Source organism: Salmo salar, chromosome ssa11 (assembly GCF_905237065.1).
Source record: "Salmo salar chromosome ssa11, Ssal_v3.1, whole genome shotgun sequence".
Lineage (NCBI taxonomy): Eukaryota > Metazoa > Chordata > Actinopteri > Salmoniformes > Salmonidae > Salmo > Salmo salar.
Window position 1 is genome coordinate 81,965,282 of NC_059452.1, and position 18,977 is coordinate 81,984,258.

The following is an 18,977-nucleotide window of genomic DNA, read 5'->3' on the forward strand; positions in this document are numbered from 1 at the left end:
CAACAGGGGCGGTGTTGCGGTCTATATTCAGAACCACATTCCTGTAAAACTTAGAGACAATATAATGTTAAATACTGTTGAAGTAATATGGCTACAGGTTCATCTGCCTCACCTAAAGCCTATTCTTGTGGGAAGCTGCTATAGACCACCAAGTGCTAACAGTCAGTATCTGGATAATATGTGTGAAATATCAACAGAGAAGTATATTTTCTGGTTGATTTAAACATTGACTGGCTCTCATCAAGCTGCCCACTCAAGAAAAAACGTCAAAAAGTAACCAGTGCCTGCAACCTGGTTCAGGTTGTCAGTCAACCTACCAGGGTAGTTACAGACAGCATAGGAATTAAATCATCAACATGTATTGATCACATCTTTACTAATGCTGCAGATATTTGCTTTAAACCAGTATCCAAATCCATAGGATGTAGTGATCACAATATAATAGCCATATCTAGGAAAACCAAAGTTCCAAAGGCTGGGCCTAATATAGTTTATAAGAGGTCATACAATACGTTTTGTAGTGATTCATATGTTAATGATGTAAAGAATATTTGCTAGTCTGTGGTGTGTAATGAGGAGCAACCAGACGCTGCACTTGAGACATTTATGAAAATGACTGAGGATAATAGCAGACGACTTTGCCACACCTATTTGCCACATCTTCAATTTAAACCTACTAGAAAGTGTGTGCCCTCAGGCCTGGAGGGAAGCTAAAGTCATTCCGCTACCCAAGAATAGTAAAGCCCCCTTTACTGGCTCAAATAGCCGACCAATCAACCTGTTACCAACTCTTAGTAAACTTCTGGAAAAAATTGTGTTTGACCAGATACAATGCTATTTCACAGTAACAAATTGACCACATACTTTCAGCACACTTATAGGGAAAGACACTCAACAAGCACATAACTTACACAATTGACTGATGATTGGCTGAGAGAAATTGATGATGCAATGATTGTGGGGGCTGTCTAGTTAGACTTCAGTGCAGCTTTTGACATTATTGATCATAGTCTGCTCCTGGAAAAACATATTTGTTATGGCTTTACACCCCCTGCTATAATGTGGATAAAGAGTTTATTGTCTAACAGAACACAGAGGGTGTTCTTTAATGGAAGCCTCTCAAACATAATCCAGGTAGATTCAGGAATTCCCCAGGGTAGATATTTAGGCCCCTGCTTTTTCAATCTTTACTAACGACATGCCATTGACTTTGAGTAAAGCCAGAGTGTCTATGTATGCAGATGACACAACACTATACACGTCAGCTATTTCAGCGACTGAAATGACTGCGACACTTAAAGACTTGCAGTTAGTTTCAGAGTGGGTGGCAAGGAATAAGTTAGCCCTAAATATTTCTAAAACTAAAAGCATTGTTTTAGAAATAAACCCTAAATCTCAACTAAATCTTGTAATAAATAATGTGGAAATTGAGATGACTAAATTGCTTGGACTAACCCTGGACTGTAAACTGTCATGGTCAAAACATACTGATACGAAAGTAGCTAAGATCGGGAGAAGTATGTCCATAATAAAGCGCTGCTCTGCCTTAACAACACTATCAACAAGGCAGGTCCTACAGGCCCTAGTTTTGTAGCACCTTGACTACTGTTCAGCCGTGTGGTCATGTGCCACAACAAGGGACTTATGAAATTGCAGTTGGCTCAGAACAGGGCAGCACGGCAGACCCTTGGATGTACACTGAGAGCTAATATTAATAATATGCATGTCAATCTCTCCTGGCTCAAAGTGGAGGAGAGATTGACTTCATCACTACTTGTATTTATGAAAGGTATTGACATGTTGAATGCACCGAGCTGTCTGTCTGAACTGCTGGCACACACCTCGGACACCAGTGCATACCCCACAAGACATGCCACAAGAGGTCTCTTCACAGTCCAGAACAGACTATGGGAGGCGCACAGTACTACATAGAGCCATGACTACATGGAACTCTATTCCACATCAAGTAACTGATGCAAGCAGTAAAATTAGATTTAAAAAACAGATTAAAAACACCTTATGGAACAGCCGGGACTGTGAAGCAACACAAACATAGGCACAGACACATGTATACACACACACGCGATAAGATATGCACTATACACACACATGGATTTAGTACTCTAGATATGTGGTAGTGGTGGAGTAGGGGCCTGAGGGCACACAGTGTGTTGTGAAATCTGTGAATGTATTGTAATGTTTTTAAAATTGTATAAACTGCCTTAATTTTGCTGGACCCCAGGAAGAGTAGCTGCTGCAAAGCAGCAACTAATGGTGATCCATAATAAATACAAATACAAATCAAAGCTTATGCAATGTGAACTGACATGGTGTTCATTCAATCATAGGATTATGATCAGAGAACAAACCTAGTGTGATGTATTGAGGTTGTGCCACATTATGAGAGTATTATGAGAGTTCTATGTGTTGAGAAGAGTGATAGTTGAGTATTTTTTGTATATTATTCAAATTAGCTTCTTCAAACTACAGGAGACAGAGGAGGTAGATTATATAATATTGTTTTCTTGGTTTTAGGACTTTATTGTTGTGTGGAGTTTATTTTTGCCTTGCTAACTTTAGCTAGCTACCAGTGTGCAGTTTTCTCCATCAGAATGGCTAGCTATTGCTAACAACAATGTAGTAGATTTTTTGTTAAGGAACCCTGCTCATTGCCTACATCAGATTCAAGCTTCTTGGAAAAAGTTGCATTAATCATGTGATGGACTAACATCTGCCTATTCAAACTGCGCAACACGAGACGGTAAGAAGAAACAGGGTCACAAGCAGCTTATCGGAAAGAGTTGGCTTTTACTTAGGGGCAAAATGAAAGGGAAAGTTCAGCTAACAAGGGCAACTACAAGGAGCTTGCAGAGGTAATTGCACATTAGGATGCTTTACTTGCTGAGCATATGGAAGTTTCTACTGTCTCTTCTGGGATGTCGAAATCTATTCAGAATAATTTGATAACTTCCAACGCATCATCCATTAAAAGTGAGATTAGAAAGAGAGGTTGACGCAGCACATTTTTTCGTGCACGCTCAAGTAGGCTTTTCACTTTCCTCCGGTATCTATTTAGCAAAGGTGATAAGACATAATCACTCCGGACAGACATGACCAATACCTCATTACATAAAAGTTGCAGGAGCCTAAGCTACACAAAAACATTAGAAATCTGCTGTATTGTAAGAAAACGAGACAAATGTTCAGTCTGATCAACGGTAGGCTACTAATAATAGCACCTGCATACAGCCTATGCATCCCTGTCCATCTGGTCAGGTTAAACAAATTGGTAATGTGAATGTGAATGTGATCACATTTGGTTTATAATCAAACTTGGGCTGGCAAGGCTGCCAACCTTGCCAATTAAAAAGGATTAACTGGAATTAATCAATCAACATAAGCGTGATGACAGACTGTGAGTTTTAAAAAAAATGTAGGCCTACAGTTGCATAGGTCTTCATGATACAATAAATAAATAAATAAATAAAGCAACCTCAATCGTGTGAGTTATATTGTCTATCAGTTGTTGTCTCTGTGAGGAAACCCCCCTGTTAGTTTAGTCTAAATATAATTCATATGAACAAGTATAAGGTTGCTGCAGATTGACAGGTTTTTCATCTTCCCCAAGCCCAGGAGTTTTTTCCAGGAGTTTAAGACCATGTGACCTGATTAGGAAAAACTGGTCCCATCATAGCTCATATAAAACCTTCTTACAACTGATTCATCCCAAACCCAAATCTATGATGGCACTGCTGTAAAGGAATGTATCTGATATTTGAATGTAAAGCTTAGTCCCCTGCTGTTCCCTGATTAAGAGGTGATGACCACTCCACTCCACTACCATTGTCAATTTTCTCCTGACATGAACTGAAGCCACGTCTCATGTGCCCATTCATCCACTGGCACATTGAACGTTTTCCTCTTCAAGCACTGTGAGTACCCCTATCAATTTTCTCTCAATACTGTATGTAGAGTCAATCACAAACTACTACTACTATACTGTAACACAAACACATTATTACACATCAATGATTTTAGTCGATGCTTGGACTAACTCACACTTAGCTCTTTTGTCTAACTGTGTAGTATGTTGTGTTATTGTTTTCTGTCTTCCCAGTCAAATCCTATCCTGCCCTCAGTCGACGAGTTGAACTCTTCCCCAACACCATCCATCCATGACAAGACAGTCTTGCACTGATGCCTCTGAATACCTCAACTCATGCCTCATACCCTCATTCAATCACTGCTGTGATCCTTTACCAACACTGAAAGTATCCCTCTCATTCCCATTCCCCATAATATTGTACTATAAATGTCTATATTAAATGTTTTAAGTTGAAATAAAATTAGTCTTAGACAATTTTTGAAACGCTTTGTCGTCTCCGTGTGGTCCACACCTTTGCCGTGGGTCTCTCATCCTCCTCAGTTTTTCAAGTCACCAGCCCCCACTGTTCTTCTTCTAATGTCCTCATTTTCCTTTAATTTACGGCAGAAGAGGTGTTCTCCCACACACCATAACCATCATCATCACCACCATCATCATCATCTCAATAACATCTCCTAATCGTTTGGCATTATCGTGCATGAGGGTCCTCCCATTAACTTCTATGAGTGCAAGTGAGCCAACAGTACCACCCCTATGTGACATCAGTAGAGAAAAATGGCTGCCAAACTTGGCAACTCTCAGGCAGCTCAGGGCAACGCTTTGATTCATATCTAATCAGGGTTGTCAACCTTCACTTTGACAAATGGCTGGGAGCTCATTACAATAGAGACTTTCCCTACTTTACTGTTGCTTCCTCGGGGAATCTCTCTAACTCTACTGAACTTACTCAAGGACAATTAACTGTGGTGGGCTTTTATTTTGTTAATTTACTTATGGGAGTATACGTGCGTACACACACACAAAACATGGCTCTCAGCATTAGTATGCAATCTACTCTTCAAAATGACTGCAACCTAAAAACACACCAATACTGACAAAAAGTGTAAGTTCAGTATGTTTGTGTGTGTGTGAGAGAGTGTGAAAAGTAGCTTGTTGCGTATGTGTTTGTGTGAAAACCAGGATGATAAATGACAAAAAGGTTCACTTTAATGCATTCCTCTTTGCAATTGAAAGCCACATATCCCATAAACATACTATACATTTCTCTATCTCCGTCAACTGCAATATGATGGGCCAGGGTTCCACTGCACTGAGGCTTTCTTAACAGCATCAATTTCGATCGATAACAACAGCAACAATCTCCAGTGTAACATGCCTTTTATAAAGCCTCAATGAGCATCAAATGAACTGGGCCAAGTACAGCGACTTATGAGATCATTTAGACCAGAACGAGAGCTGAAGTCTTGAGTGGTACTGTGAGGAACCAAAGACAGACTACTGGTTCATATTATGTATTGTTAGTGTGGAGCCTAGTGGAGTATTCTGACAGTATCAGCCCTGTCAAGGCCACAGAGCCCAGGCCCAATCCATAGAAACTGAATTGGAAAGGAAAGGAAGGCCATTTGGAATCAATAGCATGGATAGATTGCATGAATGTGTATGGAATGTTTCATGATGACTGCACTAACAAAATCCCAGCACCATAGTTTTACAACATGTTGTGCATCAGGCATTTACATCAATCAACAATAATGGTAGTGCTAATTCCCATGGAATGTCCATGTAGACAAGTCCAAGAGAGAATACGATTTGTTCTATTCATCTTGTTTCTATGTGTTGGCCTCTACTAAGGTCAGGGCCAGCCAATAATAGAGTGTATCCTGTAGGTGTGAGACAATGCCCAATTTCCAGAGAAGGGCACACAGAATTCCCATTCTTTAATTGAAAAACAGGCTATTTAACATGATGAATAATACATAACAGAGGAAGATAGGATGGGTCGCTTCATTCAATGTTAAAGGGGTGGATGGCTTGTTTGAAGAGGTTCCAGACAGTGCAAAGACAGTCAGGTAGAGTGTAATGAGTTCTGACGTCGAGACAGGAAGTCTGGAAAAAAGTGTTGTTAATAGTAAAATACAATTTGAGTGTAAAAGGTGGGAAAGAGGTAGATGGAGGGGCCAGCTCACATGCAGTATATCTTATTTTTATGAGGATAGCTCAAGGACTAGGGTCAATTTATGTCTTCAATGTGAAATGATCCAGATACATTTTTAAACATCAAGAAAAAGAGAAGGAAACTAAGACATTGCTATCCTTAAAGTCCATACAGAAAAACTCGGCTGAGCTTAATTAATGGTTTTCAATCTGTTTAAGTTAGCCACTCAATGCGGATGACACTATTTCTTTCAAGCTATGGCGATATAAAAGGACAACCCCAGTGATCAAAAGGACACTTTGATGCTTTGTGTAATTTTTTTTTTTTTTAAATCATCATCCCATTTAACTCAGTGGTAACCAAAAAAAAGTCCAGCGGCATACAAAGCAGCCGTGACAATTTCCACAGCTGACATTGTCGCCAACTGAAGCCTTAATTAATCTCTAAATTCTTTCAATTAGCAGAAAGCCAATCAGGAGATAATGCGAGCCTACCCTTCCATCCCTGTCATCTTAGGCATTGGGGAGGGAGGACCGTTGAGTCAGTTGTGAATCAGATGGCCTTTCATCTTTCATGTAAATGGGCCTTAATGCAGGCATGCTTTCAAATGTCACCACCTCGCTGGCCATATCCACACACAGAGGAGGAATCACTGTGGCGTATAGGACCACTGAGCACATTCTTCATATTAATTGGCCGTGGCCAGATCTCCTTCATGGCATCTGGGGTAATTGTGTTAGATCTTACCAGAGGTGAAATGTTCCAACACCATCTGATTCGACAGCATTCACTTTTTATGTTGAGAGACATCATTAAACATCAATCGTTGTTATTGCAAGGACAGCTAAACGATACCGTAAATAGGACAACGGACCGATTAATTCACCGTAAATAAAGGCGATGAGGCCTCATTTCACTCCGGGCCAATCCGAGGGAGCAGTTGATGTGCATTTACGGCTGTGTTCCCCCTGTTCGCTCTTCATTTCTCTCCTTTTATTTCCCTCATCGTTGTAAACACCACGCCAGTGCTGGTTGATAACTGATGACAAACGAACGCCAGGTGATAAAGGCATAAACCCTGCCAGCGGGGACGCCACAAATCAGCCAGCCATTGTCACTTATGGTGGATGACTGGCATCGCCATGGTGACAGGATTAATTGGAAAGCTCAGTGTGTGACACTGGAGGCAGCACTGAGACAGACACTGGTGATTGATACAAGCTGGTGGATGGATGGATGCTCCTCTCTTTCACCAAAGATAAAAATAAGAGAGACAACACAGGTTGGTATTAATGCTAAAGGGAATCCTTGTTCCTTTTTGGGCAACCCGACCAAGTTCAGAAATGTAAGTTATAAATCTATCATTCTCATTGAAAGCAAGTCTAAGAATCGGTAGATATATTCTATGTGCAATATTTCTATGCTTCCAGTTCTTAAGTAAATTGTTTGTGTCTTTTATTTTGGGTTTTGTACACCAGCTTCAAACAGATGAAAATACAATATTTTTGCTTATGTAAAATATGTTTCACAACAGTTTAGATGGTACAATGATTCTCTACACTATACTTGCTTGTTAAGTCGCATAAACTGAAATTAGGCGATCTATTCAAATTTTAGCAACCAGGAAATGGTGGAGAGATTTCTGCATAGTGCATCTTTAACACAGTCAAGGAATTAGTTGAAGTCGGATATGCTAAAGGAGATACTAGCATTCAATATCATCATTGTCTTTTTTCTCTGTAAGCTGCAAAAGAGGCAGGTGCCTTAACATATCCACTTGGGAGTCTTTAGTGTGGGATGCTTCGTATAGCAGGAAGCAGTGCTGAGGTGTGTGACCTTCTACCCCCATTGATGTCAAACGTGAGTGCAACTCTCCTGTTGACATCAATTTATGATTCATGGCCTATTTTTCTACATTTTAAGATCATGCAAGATATCATGATGAGAATAGAAACCTGCAGACTGGGAGATGTTTTGTTTTTCCTCTGTTTCCTTGCTCTTCCATAAGATCTGAGGCCAAGGCCACCCCATGACACTCATCTGAGATTTGATTATAAAGGCAGAGATGCAACAGGGTATTTTCTATTATCTCTCTCTCTCTCTCATGTGAACTTGTTTACTTGTGTAAATGTGTGTGTGTGCAAGTTTGTGTGTGTACCATTGTGAGTGTTTGTGTAACTATGTGTAACGCTCCTTACAGTTTCAGCCATCATTTCAAAAGGGACTACCTGTAGCGATAATACAAGCCAGAGAAGTTATTTTACTTGACAGGCAGCGAACACATCAGGCAGGGACCCACCCAAGCTGCCATTAGCAGTGTTTATGCAGTCCCAATGAGCCTGGGTGGCTGACTCGTCAGGGAGTCCCTGTCCAAGTGGCCAATGCTGCTCTGCAAAGGACACAGGGAAACACAGCTATCCCTCGGTACTCTCTAATATTTCACAAAACACATACTGCCAAACCGTTTTATATTGAAAACAACTGCTTGCAATCTATTCCACTCTGTGGAGAAGAGAGATTGTACATCGGGTGGGAAATAGAGGACAGGATGCTCTTTCCCTGTGGTTATTTACTGGTGTAAAGTATACAACCTGACAGATACCCTATTCAGTACGCACAATTCAATGATGAATTATAGGATGCACACAGTACTTTTTCATGGTTATTGCCTAGGGCCTACAACTTCAATACAAGTGGGAATGTAAATACACAAGTAAAAATAAACATTTATTGGGAAGTGTTTTGACAAATGCCACGATAATTCACAGACCCAATAAACTGTGATCTTCCGTTTCTTAATTCTGTAAATAAATGAATCAACTAATTCACTGTAGCCAAGCGTACTGGTTTAATTGCAGGTGACGTAACGTAAGTAGCAGACACAACACGAGGACATTGAGAACGAATGGTGGTCCTCACTACGGGCTGATGGTAATTGCTGTCCTGGCGTCTGGAATTATGTGGCACCTGATTTATGGAATGCCGCTGCCCAACGCATGCACAGAGCGCCAGGTCCCCACTGAATAGCCAAATGACAAATTTACACCGGGCTTAAAGACTCAGACACACACAGGAACCTCTGAGGCAAGCTCAATAATGCCTCCAGATAGGCCCATTCAGCAGGCTGAGAATGGGGTCATCTGTTAGCTGAGACAGACAGATAAAGGAGCGCCTGGTATTTGGAGACCTTTGGGAGGCACGCTGACATATAAAAGGTAAAGCGAGTTAATCGGCTCTGTATTCAAATTATATGGCTTTGTAGGTGTGAGTTGGTGGATACATGATTGTTGGAAATGCCTGGAGGTTTGTGTTGTTGGGAGAAGGATGTTTCAGTATTTAGAGCCAGGACTCTTTACTGACCTTGTGACCTGACCTTGGAAAACTCCAGGACCCAGTTATGGGCTATTTCTAGGGTTTGGTGGTTTTCCTGCTAAGGTCACGTTAGTCAGGAAAAACTCATGGACCTGCATATAAATTATACACTCAAGTCCGAACATTAATATGAGACGTAAGACTGTCTGTTGTATACAGCCAAAGGGTGTAATATATAAATTAGCATGTCTTCTAATTTAAAATGCACAGGATGACCAGGAGGAGACGACAAGTATGTTTTTTCTGATGGAGAGCCTTTGATGTCAACTAAAACCAGTGTCCCAAACCTGCTGTTAGTGGACCGTGAGTCCTGCAGCTGCTTCCCTGTGCAGTGATAATACCTTACAGCCAGTGATTAGCACAAGGACAGGTTTTTAAAAGCAGACGATACGATGCAGCAAAAAAGAGAACGCAGAAAAAAAGATTTTGTGATTTTAACAATGTGATGATTTCCACAGATTACAATATAAATCACACACAAGATCAGGATGCAGATATCCCCAGTTTTGAATTAATTGAGGCGATTACTTATGCAGGCTAGCCGGCCGTATGGTGGATGTGTTCAAGCGGGAGCTGAACCCGTGCCAAGAGGATACACTTCATGATTTATTCAAGGCAAAGGCCCCTTTTGAATTGTCTTTATTACTTAAGCAATAAGGGACACGGTGGTGTGGTATATGGCCAATATACCATGGCTAAGGGCTGTTCTTATGCACGACGCAACGCGGAGTGCCTGGATACAGCCCTTAGCCGTGGTAAATTGGCCATATATCTCAAACCCCCAAGGTGAGTTATTGCTATTTTAAACTGGATACCAACATAATTAGTGGAGTAAAAATAAATATGTTGTCATACCCGTGGTATACGGTCTGATATACCACAGCTGTCAGCCAAACAGAATTCAGGGCTCAAACTATGTAGTTTATAATTTGAGATATCCTGCTCAAAAAAATAAAGGGAACACTTAAACAACACATCCTAGATCTGAATGAAAGAAATAATCTTATTAAATACTTTTTTCTTTACATAGTTGAATGTGCTTACAACAAAATCACACAAAAATAATCAATGGAAATCCAATTTATCAACCCATGGAGGTCTGGATTTGGAGTCACACTCAAAATGAAAGTGGAAAACCACACTACAGGCTGATCCAACTTTGATGTAATGTCCTTAAAACAAGTCAAAATGAGGCTCAGTAATGTGTGTGGCCTCCACATGCCTGTATGACCTCCCTACAACGCCTGGGCATGCTCCTGATGAGGTGGCGGATGGTCTCCCGAGGGATCTCCTCCCAGACCTGGACTAAAGCATCCGCCAACTCCTGGACAGTCTGTGGTGCAACGTGGCGTTGGTGGATGGAGCAAGACATGATGTCCCAGATGTGCTCAATTGGATTCAGGTCTGGGGAATGGGCGGGCCAGTCCATAGCATCAATGCCTTCCTCTTGCAGGAACTGCTAACACACTCCAGCCACATGAGGTCTAGCATTGTCTTGCATTAGGAGGAACCCAGGGCCAACCGCACCAGCATATGGTCTCACAAGGGGTCTGAGGATCTCATCTCGGTACCTAATGGCAGTCAGGCTACCTCTGGCGAGCACATGGAGGGCTGTGTGGCCCCCGAAAGAAATGCCACCCCACACCATGACTGACCCACCGCCAAACCGGTCATGCTGGAGGATGTTGCAGGCAGCAGAACATTCTCCACGGCGTCTCCAGACTCTGTCACGTCTGTCACATGCTCAGTGTGAACCTGCTTTCATCTGTGAAGAGCACAGGGCGCCAGTGGTGAATTTGCCAATCTTGGTGTTCTCTGGCAAATGCCAAACATCCTGCACGGTGTTGGGCTGTAAGCACAACCCCCACCTGTGGACGTCGGGCCCTCATACCACCCTCATGGAGTCTGTTTCTGACCGTTTGAGCAGACACATGCACATTTGTGGCCTGCTGGAGGTAATTTTGCAGGGCTCTGGCAGTGCTTCTCCTGCTCCTCCTTGCACAAAGGCGGAGGTAGCGGTCTTGCTTCTGGGTTGTTGCCCTCCTACGGCCTCCTCCACGTCTCCTGATGTACTGGCCTGTCTCCTGGTAGCGCCTCCATGCTCTGGACACTACGCTGACAGACACAGCAAACCTTCTTGCCACAGCTCGCATTGATGTGCCATCCTGGATGAGCTGCACTACCTGAGCCACTTGTGTGGGTTGTAGACACTGTCTCATGCTACCACTAGAGTGAAAGCACCGCCAGCATTCAAAAGTGACCAAAACATCAGCCAGGAAGCATAGGAACTGAGAAGTGGTCTGTGGTCCCCACCTGCAGAACCACTCCTTTATTGGGGGTGTCTTGCTAATTGCCTATAATTTCCACCTGTTGTCTATTCCATTTGCACAACAGCATGTGAAATGTATTGTCAATCAGTGTTGCTTCCTAAGTGGACAGTTTGATTTCACAGAAGTGTGATTGACTTGGAGTTACATTGTGTTCTTTAAGTGTTCCCTTTATTTTTTTGTGCAGTGTATATACTGAGCATCATTAAAGAAAATCTGGGAGGTGATATTATATAAAAATATTAAACTAGACCAAGGACATTCCAAGAGCTAATAAAGTGTGTTCAAAACACTGCTTCATGAAAGAAAACCTGCTGCTTTTTAATTTAAATGTTAGCATATGGAATGATTTCTTCAGGCAACTACTATTTCCCTGTGATTCTTCATATCAGTCTGTAAATGATTCAATCAAGCCAAACATTGAAGCCATTTAAAAACATGCTGCTGCTGTTTTGAAAAAATAAATATTCAGGTACATTTTCAATTACATTACGTGTTCAGTGGCATTACACTTGACTCTCTTTTGCACAGCAATCTGGCCCTACTGCTGTTGGCTTTACAGAGAAAGCCTCCCTCCACCAACACAAAACACTGTGAGCACCAAAGTATTACCCTTTCAGCTACAGATGAATAATGCAAAGTTCCTTTCCCAAAAGAAAATGTATCACATGAAATGAAAGGATGGCTGTGTCCTGGTCCCTCTCTCCTCACCGGGAGCGGTGTTGTGGGTTCAGGAAGTTGAGTTTGGCTAAATTGCTTTTTGCTGAATGATAAATACTAGTAGAGAGAGGAGGGTAGCCCCGGGAAACGAGATGTTAAACTTTGCCATGTATAATTTAACATGACACGAATAGCGCTCACATTGAAAAACCACCCCTGCAATCCGCCACCCCTCAATTATTAAAGCTGAACTTCCCTGGGGTACAGTGTGGTTCAACGTGGATATGATGTAATCTACAGCTATTACAGTGACCTGCAGTCACATTTAATCCACAACCAGAATTAACTGTGGAGAACAACTCATTAAATTCTACTATTAGGCTTTTTTCAGATAACACATTCCATTTTTCACATCAATTTTCAACACATTATATAAAAAAAATAAAAGCTTTGAGTCCATAATATAGAACACAGTTCCAGGACTATACACTGGATTGCGATTAGCGAGGGTCAATGAGTTTGACTCATCGAATCACCCCCATTAGTTAGAGGCCAGACCAATGTCAACGACCTTCTCCATCTTGACTTGTAGTCATTATTTGTGGTTGACAGAAACACGGGGCCAATGGCCATTTTCTAACATGGGATTAACCAAGAGGACGGAGACAGTGTTTCAGAGGAAAACACATACATACTTTTGGTAGATTTCTACTTTTTGAGCTAATCCTATCTGAGTCATAAAATATGAACAGCGACTAAGCAAAACCAGTTGTGTGTAGAATATTTGAAGTGTAGCATACATTCCTTTGGACGTAGAGCACAGGACGGGGAATACATAAGGATTTCATAGGTAGATGATTTGTCACCAAAAGTGGTTGCTTTTCAATAAAAATGTTGAACAGAAATATATTATATTCTCAATCTGTTTCAACAACTGTGTTATAGTCTAATCTGTAGACTATGGTGGACTGTAACATACTCCAGTAGTACCCACCTCTTTTATCCAGACTGTGTTGGAGGCTGTCCTCCCCCTTCCTCAGGCTGTCAGTGTGCTGGCTGTGGGTCAGTGTCCCCTGGCTGGGCCCATACTCCTCCAAGCCCAGGACTTTCCCATCGCTCAGCTGGTTGTGGACCTGGTTGGGTGTGGAGGTGTGTGTGTGTCCCATCTGATCGTCCTCATCACAGTCGTAGTCGTCAAGGATGGGGGTCTCCCGGATGGGCATGCCAATGACAGAACTGTGCTGGAGCTGCCGGGAGCCCCGGAAGCTGTCCCTGCCCTGGGGCCCCAGCAGCACAGAGGGGATGTAGTGGATCTCATGGGTGGCCTCGGTGCTGGCGCTTTTCTGGGGGACACGTCGGCGCTTGCACCAGCGGTGACGAGTGTACAGCACCAGGGTGAAGAGGAGGATGAGGAGGAGGAGAGCGATCAAGCCTCCCTGGAAGAAAGAGGGAGAGAGACGTGAGAGTGAGACAGACATGCATGCATTTGCACAAAAAGAGAGACACTATTAGAGATTATGAGTGAATCTAGTCTGAGTGAGAACAAGTTGGTCAAGTTTCTCCAGAGCAGAGGTGTCCTGTTTGGTTCAGTGAGTCAACAAATAGAGCGCTGTCCTTGGCGCTGAAATGGAGAGAAGAGCTCTCTCCTCTATCTCTTCCTCTTTCCTTGTCAAAGACACATACACGCACACGCACACACACACACACACACACACACACACACACACACACACACACACACACACACACACACACACACACACACACACAAAGCAAGTTAATCCCACAGCCCTAGAAATTACACATGCCAATGTGATAAGGGTGTTACTAGCCTAACTAAAGCCGATCTTCGTCTCCAAGCCATAGCCTACCCCTCAAAGCCTGCTCATGTAAATTCAGCAGGGCACATCCATTGCTACATGGTTTGTCCCATTTCATGACATAACAGACACATCAAAAACCTTCTAGCAGCCAATCTGAGAGTGAATAGCACACTTAATCCATACACATACCGTCCTGTGTACAGGGTGTATAGAATGATAGAGCGGACATATTCCAAGAGTAACCAACAAATCTTTACACTAGTGGTCAATGGAGAATCAGACAAATCGTGACCACCCTAATGCCATCCAGCTTCTACTGCAGCCAGACACCAAAAAAGCACAGTCACCGTATTTTGACGCTACACTCTTCCCACAATTCCCTGTGCTTACTGTATGATACATAACAAGAGCAGAGAGGGTTATTCATCACAACATTTAAAATTCCATCTTCATGAGGAAAAACAAACCTCTCTCAAATTATAACTCATGCACTGCTGGGAGGCCATAAATCACACTAGGTAGAGATGGGCAACTCCAAAGAGAGGAACGTCCTCTGGACAAATGTGTTCATTAATCTCCAATAGGAGAGCAGCGTCTGAGAAATACACTCCCCCTCTGAAACAAAGTCGCCCGGCAACAACAGAAGAGAGAGCTCCTGTTTCATAAAACTTACAGAACTCCAGGGAAACTGTTCCAAACTTTTCAGAAATTCCCAAGGCTAAAAGGATGGTGTAGAAATGGAATTGAGACTGGCAATGTGAAATTAGAAACAGAATAAATAATACAAATAGTAAGACCTGGGCATTTCAAAAACAACGGTCAGTGAACATAGCTGTAAAATAAAAGATCTGGCCCAATAATCATTACTGACTATTAAAATGTAACATTAGGTAGTTATACTGTTGTACTCTCTTCCATTCAAACAAGAGCCATGTTAATTCATAGTGGTGGATGTATCCATGAGGGAGATGTGGTTCTCATTCATCATAAGACCCTACATATCCCTGCTGCTCTGGAGTCACTCCACAGGCAAGAGATGGAGGATTCAACTCTCTCCCTCTCCATCGCTCTCTTTTTTCATCACTCCCTTTCTCTCCCTCCCGTCATCACTCCCTTTTGCTCCCCTTTCAGCTTTCTCTCCCTCCCTCTGTCCCTCCCTCTCTCCCTCACAGATTACCACCTACTCATATGGCGCATGATCTGCCCACAAACTCACGGCTTACAGCACTGACGTTTTTTTCAACATCCTTTAGAACCAATTAAGAATAAATGAATAGATTAACAAATGACTGAGAGCTAAAACCATCTGGCAGAGTTGAATATGCAACCAAGCTGCTACATCAACACTGAGCCACAATGAATGCATCCTATTTCTCATCGTCATACTGAAAGCCAATATCCATGTATTCAATAACGAATAGGGATGAGTGGATCAAAAATGAAGCATCAATGTGTTGTACAGCTGACACAAGTATTACCCCTCTCATCAGCAGGTTAGCGTTTTTTTGTCATGAATCTTGTTCTGGAAGCAGCGCTGCAGTGGTCACTAGCTATCACAGCCACAATGTTATAATATTTTTGCCTAACCCTAACCTTTACCATACTGCTAACCCTAACACCTAACCTTTACATTACATTAAGTTAGTACATTTTTGTTTTCATGAATTTTTACAATATAGCCAATTTTGACTTTGCAGCTGGCTTAACTAACAGGAAATTGTGCAGTTCTGCCTCCAGAACAAGACTCATTACAATAAACATCAACCTGAATCTCATCATGCTCTGCTGAAGAGGCTCTGAAATAAAGACAAGCTCTTGTCAGTGATTTTCATCATAATAAGCTTTGCCCCGGGGATAAACTGTGGAATAAAAACAACAAAACACTAAGCTAACCCACCATGCACCTGTTCAGTTCTGTAGCCACCATCTTGGCACAAGGGAAGCAGCTCTCTTCCTGGCAGGCACATTGAGAAATGACATAGCTGTAGTACATTCATCTTCAGGAAACTCATTGAACAAACAATGTATCCACACATACATATACGTACATCTGTGTACATAGTAACAGATTAATTTATCACATGCACAGACGCAGACAAACATACTCATGTACTGTACATGAGAGAAAAAAGTAATCCATGCCCCCCACACACATACACTCAAACATCTGCTCAATTTCCGTGCCTTGATATGGGTACATCTGTGCGCACACACACACACACAGTGTTTTACAACACACACACACACACACACACACACACACACACACACACACACACACACACACACACACACACACACACACACACACACACACACACACACACACACACACACACACACACACACACACACACACACACCCATGTACTGTGCATTAAGTAAAAAAGTAATCCACACCCCCCACACACATACACTCAAACATCTGCTCAATTTACGTGCCTTGAGGCAATGCAATACCAATTCTGAGATGTATTTGATCCAGAGTGGTGACTGTGTGTACCTCTCATATCAGCGAGGGTGTTAACAGTGCTGTACCACAACGAATGGAAGCTCTCATAGGCCTGTTTCTGGGTGAGCAACTGTTGTAGCCTATATCAGATGAAACCTCAGTGGAGTGGACCTGAGGGCCTGCCTCACCCTTTCTTTCTTTCTCTCTCATTCTCTCTTTCTCGCTCTCCCTCATCCCCCTCTTCCCCACATGAAGTTAAAGTGCCATGTGTCCAGGCAGCTGCTATCTACTCTCCCCCATCCAACTGCAACTCCCAGAGCCAAGGGACGGAAGACTCGGCTCACTGGTTACTGTGGCCACTTTATTCTACGCCCACAGAGGAACCTTTCCCATCACCCACCAGGGTCAGGAAGTGATGTCACCAGGAGTGTGGTCTCAAACAGGTAGTGTGGCAAGATGAGGAGTTGGAGGGGAAAAGAGCTGCATGTGCTGTGAGCCTAGAGTTGTCCCCTATGACGTTTTCAATGAAGCTAGGTGAGTGAGAAGAATAGAGTTAACAATTGTAATTGTGATTCAGAAAAATGACTAATTAAATGAACCATGAAGTACACTGCATGTGGTGAGTTAATTGTACATACAATCAAAACAGAGAAAGTGAATTGCTGAATAAATAAAAATATTCACAGCCAACATAAAAATAGTTCCAAGATAATTGAAAAATGAAATATAGAAAGCCCACAACCTGAGCCATGAAATCATCAGGGAAATGACATTGACCCTCGGTGGCCCTACTTAATCATGAAATCTGATTAAACTCTGGTTGAAAACTGAATGGAAAATCTCCACATGCTTAACTGAAAATACCAGGTTGACCTCCACATTCTGTTCCTCTTCGTAGTATGGCTACAGAAAGGCAGGCGTATTGGTTGGCTCTGTCTGATTGGCTATCAGTCCCATCACCACCCACCCCCGAGCCCCCATCGCCTCCCCATACCTCTCCATGTCGCCCCCCTTGGCCCTGAACTGGTCCCTGGGCAAGGTGAGAGATTTGTGGGTAGATTTGCCTATTGCTGGCCCTGGCCCTCCTTAATTACAGCAGGGAATTAGGCCTGAGTTACTGCTTTGCCTCACACCCACCCTGCATCTCACACTGCCTCCCCTCCTCCTCCTCCTCCTCAGCCAAGCAGTTCTAGCCAGCCCTGGCTCTCTGGTTCTCTGGGTGTCCTCATATGCAGAGGGATGCCCTGCATACATAGATCATTGAGATAGATAATGTTTTATTTATATTCAGGGGACTCTATGTGCAGGGAGAAGGAATGAAAAGGAATGAAAAGCAGATCAAGATAGCAACGGGAAACGAACAGAACAAAAATGAGGACATGCTGTCAACTTCCAAGCTGTCACAGAGCTGGTCATAACTCAGCAGACTTGTAACAGACACCATAGCTACATAACAGGCTGTAAGACCACATGCATCAGAGGAAAATAGCCAGTTATTATATAACTGATTTACTAAGCGTTTGCAACACTGCAAAAGCATGAATCATGTTTGGTTCCCCAGAGTAAATTCAACATCGAATGTATCAGTAAACAGTGCTTGTGAGAAGGGATACAGTATTAAGGTAAAGTATAAATGAAGACTGTATTCTGTTTGAGCCTCGTGTTGGGCGTTGTATTCTGTTTGAGCCTCGTGTTGGGTGTTGTATTCTGTTTGAGCCTCGTGTTGGGTGTTGTATTCTGTTTGAGCCGCGTGTTGGGTGTTGTATTCTGTTTGAGCCTCGTGTTGGGTGTTGTGTTCTGTTTGAGCCTCGTGTTGGGTGTTGTATTCTGTTTGAGCCTCGTGTTGGGTGTTGTATTCTGTTTGAGCCTCGTGTTGGGTGTTGTGTTCTGTTTGAGCCTCGTGTTGGGTGTTGTATTCTGTTTGAGCCTCGTGTTGGGTGTTGTATCGCCTACTTTGTCCCTGATGCCAGTGATGTGTAAATGTGCTCCGTGGTGTGAGTTGAACAGGGTAGGGTGAGTCAGGACATTAGAGTTTCAAGTTTTAATGTCACATGCACAAGTACACTGAAATGCCTTTCTTGCTAGCTCTAAACCCAACAATGCAGCAATAACAAGGTAATATTAAAAATGACAAGGTAGAACAAAAAATAAGAACACGATAAAGTAGGTAAGCATACTATATACAGGGTCAGTTCCAGCACCATATTTACAATGTGCAGGCATACTGGATCGATAGAGGTAGATGTGTATAGGGGTAATGTGACTAGGCATCAGGATATATGATAAACAGAGCAGCAGCGGC

General features: G+C 42.6%; 1 protein-coding gene across 1 annotated transcript in view; it reads right to left on the reverse strand.

Annotated features, from left to right (window-relative positions):
• LOC106563268 (astrotactin-2) overlaps nucleotides 1-18,977 on the reverse strand; it is a 533,795-nt gene that overhangs the window by 402,521 nt on the left and 112,297 nt on the right. Inside the window, exon 3 of the mRNA XM_014128700.2 lies at nucleotides 13,395-13,836. Coding sequence (XP_013984175.2) covers nucleotides 13,395-13,836 — 442 coding nt within the window. The remainder of the gene's footprint in view (nucleotides 1-13,394; nucleotides 13,837-18,977) is intronic.